Below are 14,163 nucleotides of genomic sequence, written 5' to 3'. Positions count from 1 at the left end.
GTCAGGAACACGGGGTGGGGAGAGAAGGACAGGAAATCGGGGTGGAGGGAAACACGGTCAGGAACTCGGGGTGGGGGAAAGAAGGTCAGGAACTCGGGGTGGTGGGAAAGAAGTTCAGGAACTCGGGGTTGGGGGAAAGAAGTTCAGGAACTCTGGGTGGGGGAATGAAGGTCAGGAACTCTGGGTGGGGGAAAGAAGGTCAGGAACTCAGGGTGGGGGAAAGAGGGTCAGGAACTCGGGGTGTGGGAAAGTAGGTCAGGAACTCGATGTGGGGGAGAGAATGTCAGGAACTCGTGGTGGGGGGAAAGAAGGTCGGGTACTCGGGGTGGGGGACAGAAGGTGAGAAACTCGAGGTGGGGGGAACGAAGTTCAGGATCTCGGGGTGGGGGGAAAGAAGGTCAGGAACTCGGGGTGGGGGGAAGGAAGGTCAGGAACTCGGGGTGGTGGAAAGAATGTCAGGAACTCGGGGTGGGGTGAAAGATGGTCAGGAACACGGGGTAGGGGAAAGAAGGTCAGGAACTCGGGGTTGGGGGAAAGAAGGTCAGGAACTCGGGGTGGGGGGAAAGAAGGTCAGGAACTCGGGGTGGGGTGAAAGAAGGTCAGGAACTCGGGGTGTGGGAAAGAAGGTCAGGAACTCGGGGTGGGGGGATAGACGATCAGGAACTCGGGGTGAGGGGAACGAAGTTCAGGATCTCGGGGTGGGGGAATGAAGGTTAGGATCTCGGGGTGGGGGAAAGAAGGTCAGGAAATCGGGGTGGGGGAGAGAAGGACAGGAACTCGGGGTTGGGGGGAGAAGTTCTGGAACTCGGGGTGGGGGAGAGAAGGTCAGGAACTCGGTGTGGGGGGAGAGAAGGTCAGGAATTCGGGTTGGGGGGGAGGAGGTAAGAAACTCGGGGTGGGGGGAAAGGAGGTCAGGAACTCGGGGTGGGGGGAAAGGAGGTCAGGAACTCGGGGTGGGGGGAAAGACGGTAAGAAACTCGGGGTGGGGAGAGAAGGTCAGGAACTCGGTGTGGGGGGAGAACGTCAGGATCTCGGTGTGGGGGGAAAGAAGGTAAGAAACACGGGGCGGGGAGAGAGAAGGTCAGGAACTCGGGGTGGGGGAGAGAAGGTCAGGATCTCGGGGTGGGGGAGAGAATGTCAAGAACTCGGGGTGGGGAGAGAATGTCAGGAACTCGGGGTAGGGGAGAGAATGCCAGGAACTCGGTGTGGGGGAGAGAAGGTCAGGAACTCGGGTGGGGAAAGAAGGTCAGGAACTCGGGGTGGGGAGAGATGGTCAGGAACTCGGGGTGGGGGAGAGAATTCCAGGAACTCGGTGTGTGGGAGGGAAGGTCAGGAACTCGGGGTGGGAGAGGGAAGGTCCGGAACTCGGTGTGCGCGAGAGAATGTCAGGAACTCATGGCGGGGGAGGGAGAGATGGTCAGGAACTCGGGGGAGGTGGGTGGGGGGAGAAAGAGAAGGTCAGGAACTCGAAGGGGGAGAGAAGGTCAGGGACTCTGGGGGGAAGAGAGAATGTCAGGTACTGTGGGGAGAGAGAACGTCAGGAACTGCGGGGCAGAGAGAAGGTCAGGTACTGGGGGGTGCAGAGAGGGTCAGGAAATCGGCGGAGTGGGAGACAGAGAGAAGGTCAGGAACACAAAGGGGTGAGAAGGTAAGGAACACTTGGGGGAAGACAGAAGGTCAAGTATTGTTGGGGGGAAGAGAGAACGTCAGGAATTCGGGGGGGCAGAGAGAATGTCAGGTACTCAGGGGGTGGAGAATAGGTCAGGAACTCGGGCGGGGTGTGGCAGAGAGAAGGTCAGGAACTGGAGGGGAGAGAAGGTAAGGACCTCTGGGCGGAAGAGAGAATGTCAAATATTGGTGGGGGCAAGACAGAACATCAGGAATTGGGGCAGAGAGAAGGTCAGGTATTGGCTGGGGGGAGAGCAGGTCAGGAACTCGACGAGGTAGAAGGTCAGGAACACGGGTGGGAAAGAAGGCTAGGAAATCTGGTGGGAATGAAGGTAAGTATCTCGGGGTAGGGAGAGAAGGTCAGGATCTCTGGGGGTGGTGCGAGAGAAGAACAGGAATTCGGGGGGAGAGAGAGAATTTCAGGAACTCGGGGGGAGAGAGAGAAAGTTAGGAACTCGGGTGGGAGAGAAGGTCGGGTACTCGGTTAGGAGAGAAGCTGAGGAAATCGGGGGGAGAGAGAGAGATAATTCAGGAACTGAGAGGGGAATAGAAGATCAGGAACTCGTGGGAAGAGAGAGAATGTCAGGAACTCTGAGTGGGGGAGGGAGCGTCAGGGACTCTGGGGGAGGGAGAGAATGTCAAGAACTCGGGCTGGAGAGAATGCAGGAAATTCGGGGGGGGGAAATTGTCATGAACTCGGGGGGCTGAATGTCAGGAAATCGGGGGAGAATGGCAGGAAATCTGGGTGGGGAGAAGGTCAAGTTCATGGGGTGTGGAGAATAGCTGAATAAATCTGGGATTAGGGGGAGAAGGTCAGTCACTCGGGGTGGGTGGAGAATGTAAGTAACTCGGTGAGGGGAGAGAATGTCGGGACTTCGAAGGGGAGAAGGTCAGGAATTCTGGGGGCAAGAGAAGGTCAGGAACACATGGAGGTGAGTGAATGTCAGGAACTTGGGGTGGAAGAGAGTCAGGAACTCGGGTGGGGGGAGAGAAGTTCTGGAATTGGGGGTTGTGGGAAGAAGATCATGAACTTGAGGTGAAGAGGTCAGGACGTCGAGCGGTGGGAGTGAGAAAAGATCAGGAACTTGCGGGGCGGTTCATGTTGAGAATGTCTGGACGTAGGTGGGGAGGAGCTGGTGAGAGAAGGTCAGGAACTCGGGTGGGGGGAGGGAGAGTCAGGACTCGGGTGGGGGGAGGGAGAGTCAGGAACTCGGTGGGTGAGAGGAAGTCAGTTACCAGGGGTATGAGAAGAACAGTAACAGGGTGGTGGGGGGAGGGGAGAGAAGATCAGGAATTCGGGGAAAGGGCAGAGAAGGTAAGGAAATTGTGGTTTGGAGAGAAGGTCAGGTACTCGGTGGGGTGGGTTGTGGGGTAGATTGCCAGGAACTCGGAATGGTGGGAGAGATGATCAGGTACTTGGAGGTGGAGAATTCGGGCAGGAACTCGGGGGTGAGGGTGAGAAGGTCAGCAACTCGGGAGGGGAGAATAACGTCAGGAACTCGGGGGAGTGAAAGAAGGTCAGAAATTATTGGGTGTGGTGAGATAGAGAAAGTCAGGAACTAGGATGGGCATGAGAGAATGTCAGGAACTCGTGGAGGGGGAGGTTGGGGAGACAAGGTCAGGCAGTCGTTGGGAGAGAGAAGGTCATGTACGGGGGGTGAGGTGAGGGAAGATCAGGAACTCGGGGCGTTTGGAAGACACGGTTATGAACATGGGTAGGGGAGAAAGTCAGGAACTCCGGGGAGGGGGGGAGAGAAGGTCAGGAACATTGGGGAGTGAATGGAGGCCAGGATCCCGAATGGGGTGCGGGGTGGGGAGAGAAGTTCAGGAACTCGAGGGCTGGAGTGGGTTGTGTGGTTGATAGAGAGTCAGAAACTTGAGAGTGGGTGGTGGGGGAAGCTCAAGAACTTGGGGCGTGTGGTGTTGATAGAATGTTAGGATCTCAGGAGGTGTGATGGAGTAGAGAGGTGGTCAGGAAGTCAGGGGTGGTGAGAGTAGGTCAGGAACCCGGGGGGGGGCGAGAAGTTCAAGATCACGGGGGGCGGGGGGCGGGGGGAGAGGATGTCAGGACATCAGTGTGTGGGGGTGGACTGAGAAGGTAAGGAACTCGGGGAAGAGAGAAGGTCAGGAACATTGGGTGGGGGGAGAGAAGGACAGGAACTTGGATTGGGGGAATGAAGGTCAGGAACTCGGCGTGGGGGGAAAGAAGGTCAGGCATTCGGAATGGAGGGACAGAAGGACAGGAACTTGGTGTGGAGGGAAAGAAGGTCAGGAACTCGGGATGGGGGGAGAGAAGGTCAGGGACTTGGAGTAGAGGGAAAGGTGGTCAGGGACTTGGAGTGGAGGGAAAGAAGGTCAGGAACTCGTGGTGGGGGGAAAGAAGGTGAAGAACTCGGGGTGGGAGGAATGAAGGTCAGGAACTCGGGGTGGGGGGAAAGAAGGTCAGGAACTCGGGGTGGGGGTACAGAAGGTCAGGAACTCGGGGTGCGGGGAAAGAAGGTCAGGATATGGGGGTGTGGGGAAAGAAGGTCAGGAACTCGTGGTGGGGGGAAAGAAGGTCAGGAACTCGTGGTGGGGGGAAAGAAGGTCAGGAACTCGGGGTGTGGGTAAAGAAGGTCAGGAACTCGGGGTGGGGGGAGAGAATGTCAGGAACTCGGGGTGGGGGAAAGAAGGTCAGGGACTCGGGGTGGGGGGAAAGAAGGTCAGGAACTCGGGGTGGGGGTAAAGAAGGTCAGGAACTCCGGGTGGGGGGAAAGAAGGTCAGGAACTTGGATTGGGGCAAAGGAGGTCAGGAGGTCGTGGTGGGGGGAAAGAAGGTCAGGAACTTGGATTGGGGGGAAAGAAGGTCAGGAACTCGGGGTGGGGGGAAAGAAGGTCAGGATCTCGGGGTGGGGGAAAGAAGGTCAGGAACTCGGGGTGTGGGGAAAGAAGGTCAGGAACTCGGGGTGGAGGGAGAGAAGGTCAGGAACTCGGGGTGGGGGGAAAGAAGGTCAGGAACTTGGATTGGGGCAAAGGAGGTCAGGAGGACGTGGTGGGGGGAAAGAAGGTCAGGAACTTGGATTGGGGGGAAAGAAGGTCAGGAACTCCGGGTTGAGGGAAAGAAGGTCAGGAGCTCGGGGTGGGGGAAAGGTCAGGATCTCGGGGTGGGGGAAAGAAGGTCAGGAACTCGGGGTGTGGGGAAAGAAGGTCAGGAACTCGGGGTGGAGGGAGAGAAGGTCAGGAACTCGGGGTGGGGGAAAGAAGGTCAGGGACTCGGGGTGGGGGGAAAGAAGGTCAGGAACTCGGGGTGGGAGAAAGAAGGTCAGGAACTCGGGGTGGGGGGAAAGAAGGTCAGGAACTCGGGGAAAGGGCAGAGAAGGTAAGGAAATTGTGGTTTGGAGAGAAGGTCAGGTACTCGGTGGGGTGGGTTGTGGGGTAGATTGCCAGGAACTCGGAATGGTGGGAGAGATGATCAGGTACTTGGAGGTGGAGAATTCGGGCAGGAACTCGGGGGTGAGGGTGAGAAGGTCAGCAACTCGGGAGGGGAGAATAACGTCAGGAACTCGGGGGAGTGAAAGAAGGTCAGAAATTATTGGGTGTGGTGAGATAGAGAAAGTCAGGAACTAGGATGGGCATGAGAGAATGTCAGGAACTCGTGGAGGGGGAGGTTGGGGAGACAAGGTCAGGCAGTCGTTGGGAGAGAGAAGGTCATGTACGGGGGGTGAGGTGAGGGAAGATCAGGAACTCGGGGCGTTTGGAAGACACGGTTATGAACATGGGTAGGGGAGAAAGTCAGGAACTCCGGGGAGGGGGGGAGAGAAGGTCAGGAACATTGGGGAGTGAATGGAGGCCAGGATCCCGAATGGGGTGCGGGGTGGGGAGAGAAGTTCAGGAACTCGAGGGCTGGAGTGGGTTGTGTGGTTGATAGAGAGTCAGAAACTTGAGAGTGGGTGGTGGGGGAAGCTCAAGAACTTGGGGCGTGTGGTGTTGATAGAATGTTAGGATCTCAGGAGGTGTGATGGAGTAGAGAGGTGGTCAGGAAGTCAGGGGTGGTGAGAGTAGGTCAGGAACCCGGGGGGGGGCGAGAAGTTCAAGATCACGGGGGGCGGGGGGCGGGGGGAGAGGATGTCAGGACATCAGTGTGTGGGGGTGGACTGAGAAGGTAAGGAACTCGGGGAAGAGAGAAGGTCAGGAACATTGGGTGGGGGGAGAGAAGGACAGGAACTTGGATTGGGGGAATGAAGGTCAGGAACTCGGCGTGGGGGGAAAGAAGGTCAGGCATTCGGAATGGAGGGACAGAAGGACAGGAACTTGGTGTGGAGGGAAAGAAGGTCAGGAACTCGGGATGGGGGGAGAGAAGGTCAGGGACTTGGAGTAGAGGGAAAGGTGGTCAGGGACTTGGAGTGGAGGGAAAGAAGGTCAGGAACTCGTGGTGGGGGGAAAGAAGGTGAAGAACTCGGGGTGGGAGGAATGAAGGTCAGGAACTCGGGGTGGGGGGAAAGAAGGTCAGGAACTCGGGGTGGGGGTACAGAAGGTCAGGAACTCGGGGTGCGGGGAAAGAAGGTCAGGATATGGGGGTGTGGGGAAAGAAGGTCAGGAACTCGTGGTGGGGGGAAAGAAGGTCAGGAACTCGTGGTGGGGGGAAAGAAGGTCAGGAACTCGGGGTGTGGGTAAAGAAGGTCAGGAACTCGGGGTGGGGGGAGAGAATGTCAGGAACTCGGGGTGGGGGAAAGAAGGTCAGGGACTCGGGGTGGGGGGAAAGAAGGTCAGGAACTCGGGGTGGGGGTAAAGAAGGTCAGGAACTCCGGGTGGGGGGAAAGAAGGTCAGGAACTTGGATTGGGGCAAAGGAGGTCAGGAGGTCGTGGTGGGGGGAAAGAAGGTCAGGAACTTGGATTGGGGGGAAAGAAGGTCAGGAACTCGGGGTGGGGGGAAAGAAGGTCAGGATCTCGGGGTGGGGGAAAGAAGGTCAGGAACTCGGGGTGTGGGGAAAGAAGGTCAGGAACTCGGGGTGGAGGGAGAGAAGGTCAGGAACTCGGGGTGGGGGGAAAGAAGGTCAGGAACTTGGATTGGGGCAAAGGAGGTCAGGAGGACGTGGTGGGGGGAAAGAAGGTCAGGAACTTGGATTGGGGGGAAAGAAGGTCAGGAACTCCGGGTTGAGGGAAAGAAGGTCAGGAGCTCGGGGTGGGGGAAAGGTCAGGATCTCGGGGTGGGGGAAAGAAGGTCAGGAACTCGGGGTGTGGGGAAAGAAGGTCAGGAACTCGGGGTGGAGGGAGAGAAGGTCAGGAACTCGGGGTGGGGGAAAGAAGGTCAGGGACTCGGGGTGGGGGGAAAGAAGGTCAGGAACTCGGGGTGGGAGAAAGAAGGTCAGGAACTCGGGGTGGGGGGAAAGAAGGTCAGGAACTCGGGGTGGGGGGAAAGAAGGTCAGGAACTTGGATTGGGGCAAAGGAGGTCAGGAGGTCGTGGTGGGGGGAAAGAAGGTCAGGAACTTGGATTGGGGGGAAAGGTCAGGAACTCCGGGTTGAGGGAAAGAAGGTCAGGAGCTCGGGGTGGGGGAAAGGTCAGGATCTCGGGGTGGGGGAAAGAAGGTCAGGAACTCGGGGTGTGGGGAAAGAAGGTCAGGACCTCAGGGTGAGGGTAAAGAAGGTCAGGATCTCGGGGTGGGGGAAAGAAGGTCAGGAGCTCGGGGTGGGGGAAAGAAGGTCAGGATCTCGGGGTGGGCGAAAGAAGGTCAGGAACTCCGTGTGGGTGAAAGAAGGTCAGGAACTCGGGGCGGGGGGAAGAAGGTCATGAACTTGGGGTGAGGGGAAAGAATGTCAGGAACTCGGAGTGTGGGGAAAGAAGGTCAGGAACTCGGGGTGGGGAGAGAAGGTCAGGAACTCGGGTGGGTGGAATGAAGGTCGAGCTCGGGGTGGGGGGAGAGAAGGTCAGGAACTCGGGGTGGGGGGAATGAAGGTCGAGCTCGGGGTGGGGGAAAAGGTCAGGAACTCGGGGTGGGGGGAATGAAGGTCGAGCTCGTGGTGGGGGAAAGAAGGTCTGGAACTTGGATTGGGGGGAACGAAGGTCAGGAACTCTGGGTTGTGGGAAAGAAGGTCAGGAGCTCGGGGTGGGGGGAAGGACAGTCAGGAGGTCGGGTGGGGGAAAGAAGGTCAGGAACTCGGGGTGTGGGAAAGAAGGTCAGGATCTTGGAGTGGGGGGAAAGGAGGTCAGGAACTCTGGGTTGAGGGAAAGAATGTCAGGAGCACGGGGTGGGGGGAAGGAAGGTCAAGAGGTCGGGGTGGGGGAAAGAAGGTCAGGAAGTCGGGGTGGGGGGAATGAAGGTCAGGTGCTCGGAGTGGGGGAAAGAAGGTCAGGAACTCGCGGTGGGGGGAATGAAGGTCGAGCTCGGGGTGGGGGGAATGAAGGTCAGGAACTCGGAGTGGGGGAATGAAGGTCAGGAGTTCGGGGTGGGGGTAAAGGTCTGGAATTCGGGTGAGTAGGTGAGATGGGCAGGAACTTGGGCTTGTGGGAGCAAAAGTCAGGAACTTTGGGTGAGGGGAGAAATGGTCCGAAAATCAGGTGGCGGGAGAAGATCAGGATCTCGGGTGGGAGGGCGATAAGTTCAGGAACTCGGGGTGGGTGGAGAAAAGGTCAGGAACTCACGATGGAGGAGAGATGGTCCGAAAATCAGGAACTGGGGGGGGCGGTGGCGGTGAAGAGAAGTTCAGGAGCTCGGGTGGGAGGGCGATAAAGACAGGACATCGGGTTGGGGGGGAGAGGTTGTCTGGACGGTACATGAGCAGTGGTGTACATTCAAGGAGATATTTCACAACTTTCAAGAAAAACATATTCCACTGAGGAAAAAGGGGCGTAAAAGAAAAGACAGCCATCCGTGGCTAAGTAAAGTAATGAAGGATAGTATCTGACTGAAAACAAGGGCATATAAAGTAGCCAAATCTAGTGGGAGGATAGAAGATTGGGAAGCATTTAAAAGCCAGCAAAGAATAACTAAAAGATTAATTAAGAAAGGGAAGATGGATTATGAATGTAAACTGGCAAAAAATATAAAAACAGATAGCAAGAGCTTCTGCAGTTATATAAAAAGCAAAATGGTGGCTAAAGTGAATGTTGGTCCCTTAGAGGACGAGACCAGGAAATTAGTGGTGTGGAACATGGGGATGGCAAAAACGCTGAACAAATATTTTGTATCAGTCTTTACAGTAGAGGACACTGATAATATCCCAACACTGGACAAACAGTGGGCTATAGCGGGGTAGGAGCAAAACACGATTAAAATCACTAAGGAGGTGGTACTCGGTAAGATAATGGGACTAAAGGCGAATAAATCCCCTGGACCTGATGGCTTACACCCTAGGGTCTTTAGAGAAGTAGCGGTAGGGATTGTGAATGCATTCGTGGTAATTTTCCAAAACTCCCTGGATTGAGGAAAGGTCCCAGCAGAGTGGAAAACTGCTAATGTAACGCCCTTATTTAAAAAGGGAAGTAGACAAAAGATGGGAAACTATAGACCAGTTAGTCTAATATATGTGGTTGGTAAAATGTTGGAGTCCATTATTAAGGAAGCAGTAACAGGACATTTGGATAAGCATTATTTAATCGGACAGAGTCAGCATGGTTTTATGAAGGGGAAGTCTTGTTTGACAAATTTGCTCGAATTCTTTGAGGACGTAACAAACAGGGTGGATAAAGGGGAACCAGTGGATGAGGTGTATTTGGAATTCCAAAAGGCATTTGAGAAGGTGCCACACAAAAGATTACTGCACAAGATCAAAAATCACAGGATTGGGGGCAATATACTGGCATGGGTGGAAGGTTGGCTATCTAACAGAAAACAGAGAGTTGGGATAAATGGTTCATTCTCGGGTTGGCAATCAGTGACTAGTGGTGTTCTGCAGGGGTCAATGCTGGGACCCCAACTCTTTACAAACTATATTAACGATTTGGAGGAAGCAACCGAGTGCAAAGTATCCAAGTTTGCCGACGATACAAAGATGGGAGGGAAAACAGTGAATGAGGAGGACATAGAAAACCTGCAAAAGGACATAGACAGGCTAAGTGAGTAGGCAGAAATTTGGCAGATGGAATATAATGTTGGAAAGTGTGAGGTTATGCACTTTGGCAGAAAAAATAAAAGAGCAACTTATTATCTAAATGGAGAGAAACTGCAAAGTGCTACAGTACAAAGGGATCTGGGGGTCCTGGTGCATGAAACACAGAAGGTTAGTATGCAGGTACAGCAGGTGATCAGGAAGGCCAATGTAATCTTGGCTTTAATTGCAAGGGGGATGGAGTATAAAAGCAGGGAAGTCTTGCTTCAGTTATACAGGGTACTGGTGAGGCCACACCTGGAATACTGCGTACAGTTATGGTTTCCATATTTAAGAAAAGATATACTTGCTTTCGAGGCAGTTCAGAGAAGGTTCACTCGGTTGATTCCGGAGATGAGGGGGTTGACTTATGAGGAAAGATTGAGTAGGTTGGGCCTCTACTCATTGGAATTCAGAAGAATGAGAGGTGATCTTATCGAAATATATAAGATTTAAAGGGGACTTGATCGGGTGGATGCACTGAGGATGTTTCCACTGATGGGTGAGACTAGAACTAGGGGGCTTAATCTTGGAATAAGGGGCTGCCCTTTCAAAACTGAGATGAGGCGAAACTTCTTCACTCAGAGGGTAGTAACTCTATGGAATTTGCTACCTCAGAGAGCTGTGGAAGCTGCGACATTAAATAAATTTAAAATGGAGATAGACAGTTTCCTAGCAGATAAGGGAATTAGGGGATACGGGGAGCGGGCAGGGTGGTGGACATGAGTCTAGGTTCGGATCAGCCATGATCCTATTGAATGGTGGAGCAGGCCTGAGGGGCCGTATGGCCTACTCCTGCTCCTACTTATGTTCTAATGTAACTCGGGGTGGTGGGAGAGAAGGTCGGAAAGCAGGTGTGGGAGAAGGTCAGGAACTCAGAGGGGAAAGAGAATGTCAGGAACACGGCTGGGAGGGCGTTAAGGTCAGGAGCTCAGGGTGGGCGGAGAGAAGGTCAGGAACTCTGGGTGGGGTGAGAGAATGTTCTAAAATCAGGTGCTGGGAGAAGGTCCGTAGCTCGGGGGGAAAGAGTAAGTCAGGAACTCGGGAGGAAAGACAAGATCAGGAACTCGGCTGGCAGAGAGCTAAGGTCAGGAACGCACATGGGGGGAAGAATTTGAGGAACTCGGGGGATGGGGAGAGAAGATCAGGAACTTGTGGGGGGGAGAGTAGGTCAGGAACTCGGTGGGGTGAAAGCATCAGGATCTCACGGGGGAGAGAAGTTCAGGGACGCGGGTGGGAGAAGGTCAGGAACTGCAGGGGTGAGATGGTCAGGAAATCGGGAGGGGTAGAGAAGGTCATGAATTCAGCGGGGGCGGAGAGAATGTCGCAACTCGGTGGGGCGAGAAGGTCAGGAACTCGGTGTGCAAGAGAAGGTCAGGAACTCGCGGGATGCAGTAACTCGTGGGGTGGAGAAAAGATCAGGAACTCATACCGTGGGAGAAGGTCAGGAACTCGGGCTGGGGGAGGACGTCAGAAACTTTGATGGGTGGAGGTCAAGAAATTGCACCGGGGGAGTATGTCAGGAAATTGGTTGTAGGGAGGTCAGGAATTTGGGCGGGGTGAGGAGATCAGGAACTTGGGCGGGGTGAGGAGATCAGGAACTTGGGCGGGGTGAGGAGATCATGAACTTGGGTAGCATTCGCAGCTCAGTAACTTGGGCGGTGGGAGCAAGAAAATGTCTTTGGGTGGGAGAATATCTTAACCCATGAGGGTGAGTCCTATCTGTTGCAAGTACACACTGTTCTGTCTGGAGCAGGCAGTCTTGTCCTCCAAGGTGACCAATCAGCAATCTGGACTTGTCATACAAGGGGCTCAATTAGAGCTTTGGGTGTTGCAAGTAAACACGTCTGTTTTGAAATGTTCCAGCAGGGTGACTCTGGGATATCCCGTGTCATCAACGTAAACAAAAAGTTATATTGTGCCCCCGCCTTGTTGTAAGGGGCACAACGAATAAAGGAACTGAAACACAACGTCTTTTTTTTCATCAAAGATATAGGGAGCTGTGTCAGACGCTGTTCGCCGTGTCTATCGGACACTCTTTTCCCTGCGGTGCCCACTGATCGCTATAGAGCCCCAGTGTAGCATTGGGCACCGCACGCTCCCTCTCCAGGCTTACTGGGTCACTGGGAATGAGATTAGATGATTATGCATTTTATAAAGACTGGTATCTGAAATTCTCCGGACACTAGAACAAGCCTGATGACTTGTTCTGGTGCTCTCCACTCTGTACTCTCCCATGTCTCTCTTCCTTTATTACAGATCCCAAGACAGTCCCATATCAGGAGCCCGAGGAACAATCGACTCGTGAATCCAGTGATCGTTCCTCCTCGAGCCCAGCAGGCTCTGCAAGCTCAGGTAATTGTATTGTGGGGTCCAATCCACACAGACTGTTCAACAACAACAGCAACTTGTATTTATATAGCCCCTTTAACGTAATAAATTGTCCCAAAGTAAGTGCTGAACTCGGCATTCCCAGAGATTCATCCAGTCTCTTAATGAGGGGAGCGGGATGCACTGACTGGCCTGTGCTGAATGAAGGGTTTGAGGTGCTTTAGATGCGGGGGAACGGTCGCACAGTGGTTGGGTTATTGAGGCCTGGCCAAATGATCTGGAAAATATGAGATCAAATCCCACCACAACAGTTGGGTAATTTAATAAAAATCTGGAATTAAAAGCTAGAACATTAAACTATCAGATTGTCATTAGAAAACATCCGGTTCACTAATGTCCTTTAGAGAAGGAAATCTGCCGTCCAAACCCGGTCTAGCCTATATGTGGCTCCAGACCCACAGCAATGTATTTGAACCTTAACTGCCCTTTGAAATGGCCTAGCAAACCACACAGTTGTGTTGAAGAAGGCGGCTCACCACCACCTTCTCAAGGGCAGTTAGGAATGTGCAATAAATGCTGGCCTTGCCAGCGACGCCCACACACCAGGAACGAATAAAAAATTGCAGTGACTGAGGGAGGTGGAATTTAGTGACTTTGGGGATGGGGAGTAGATGATTCTGGGTTATATAAAGACTGATTTCGGGAATTCTCCGGACCCTAGTATCAGACTGATGGCCTGTTCTCCACTCTGCACCGTCCTCTGTCTCTCTTCCTTTCTTGCAGATCCAGAGACATCCCCAACTGAGGAACAAGCGACTCACCAACCCGATGATCGTACAGCCACTATTCGAGTGGAGTCTCCAGCCTCAGGTATTTACCTTGTGGGGTCCATTCTAAAGACTGCTCACCCAATGTATCAGCAGCAAATCCTCAGTTACTCAGATTGATCCAATCTCTAATTGTGGGAAGCAAGGTTCACTGTCTGACATGTGCGGGATGAGGAGACTGAGGGGACTCGGATGCAACGACTGAGGGAAGTGGAATGCAGTGAGTGAGGGAGTGGGATGCAGTGAATGACGAGAGTGGGAGGAAGTGAATGAGGGGAGTGAGATATAGTGAATGAGTGGAGCGGTATGTAGTGAATGAGGGAAGTGTGATGTAGTGAATGAGGTGAGTGTGGTGTAGTGAATAAGGGGAGTTTGATATAGTGAATGAGGGGAGTGTGATGTAGTGAATGAGGGGAGTCTGAGGAAGTGTATGAGGGGAGTGTGATGTAGTGATTGATGAGAGTGTGATGCAGTGAATGAGGGGAGTGTGATGTCGTGAATGAGGGGAGTGTGATGTAGTGAATGAGGGGAGTGTGATGTAGTGAATGAGTGGAGTGTGATGTAGTGAATGAGGGGAGTGTGATGTAGTGAATGAGGGGAGTGTGATGTCGTGAATGAGAGGAGTGTGATGTAGTGAATGACTGGAGTGTGATGTAGTGAATGAGGGGAGTGTGATGTAGTGAATGACTGGAGTGTGATGTAGTGAATGAGAGGAGTGTGATGTAGTGAATGAGAGGAGTGTGAGGTAGTGAATGACTGGAGTGCGATGTAGTGAATGAGGGGAGTGTGATGTAGTGAATGAGGGGAGTGTGATGTAGTGAATGAGGGGAGTGTGATGTAGTGTATGAGGGGAGTGCGATGTAGTGAATGAGAGGAGTGTGATGTAGTGAATGACTGGAGTGTGATGTAGTGAATGAGGGGAGTGTGATGTAGTGAATGAGGGGACTGTGATGTCGTGAATGAGGGGAGTGTGATGTAGTGAATGAGGGGAGTGTGATGTAGTGAATGAGGGGAGTGTGATGTAGGGAATGAGGGCAGTGTGATGTAGTGAATGAGGGGAGTCTGAGGAAGTGTATGAGGGGAGTGTGATGTAGTGAAAGAGGGGAGTGTGATGTAGTGAATGAGGGGAGTGTGATGTAGTGATTGAGGGGAGTGTGATGTAGTGAATGAGGGGAGAGTGGTGTAGTGAAAGAGGGGAGTGTGATGTAGTGAATGAGCGGAGTGTGATGCAGTGAATGAGGGGAGTGTGATGTAGTGAATGAGGGAGTGTGA

At 53.5% G+C, this 14,163-nt stretch overlaps 1 protein-coding gene across 1 annotated transcript in view; it reads left to right on the top strand.

The window, feature by feature from the left end:
- The window catches only part of LOC147091172 (uncharacterized), a 201,895-nt gene that overhangs the window by 77,210 nt on the left and 110,522 nt on the right, over positions 1-14,163 (top strand). Inside the window, exons 6-7 of the mRNA XM_085976668.1 lie at positions 11,993-12,088; positions 12,848-12,934. Of these exons, the coding sequence (XP_085832794.1) occupies positions 11,993-12,088; positions 12,848-12,934 (183 nt within the window). The remainder of the gene's footprint in view (positions 1-11,992; positions 12,089-12,847; positions 12,935-14,163) is intronic.

Source organism: Somniosus microcephalus, unplaced genomic scaffold (genome assembly GCF_052327205.1).
Source record: "Somniosus microcephalus isolate GS21.2 unplaced genomic scaffold, FLI_Smic_1.0 unresolved_chr3, whole genome shotgun sequence".
Lineage (NCBI taxonomy): Eukaryota > Metazoa > Chordata > Chondrichthyes > Squaliformes > Somniosidae > Somniosus > Somniosus microcephalus.
The sequence above is the reverse complement of the archived record's forward strand: the minus strand, read 5'-3'. Positions and strand labels throughout refer to the sequence as shown.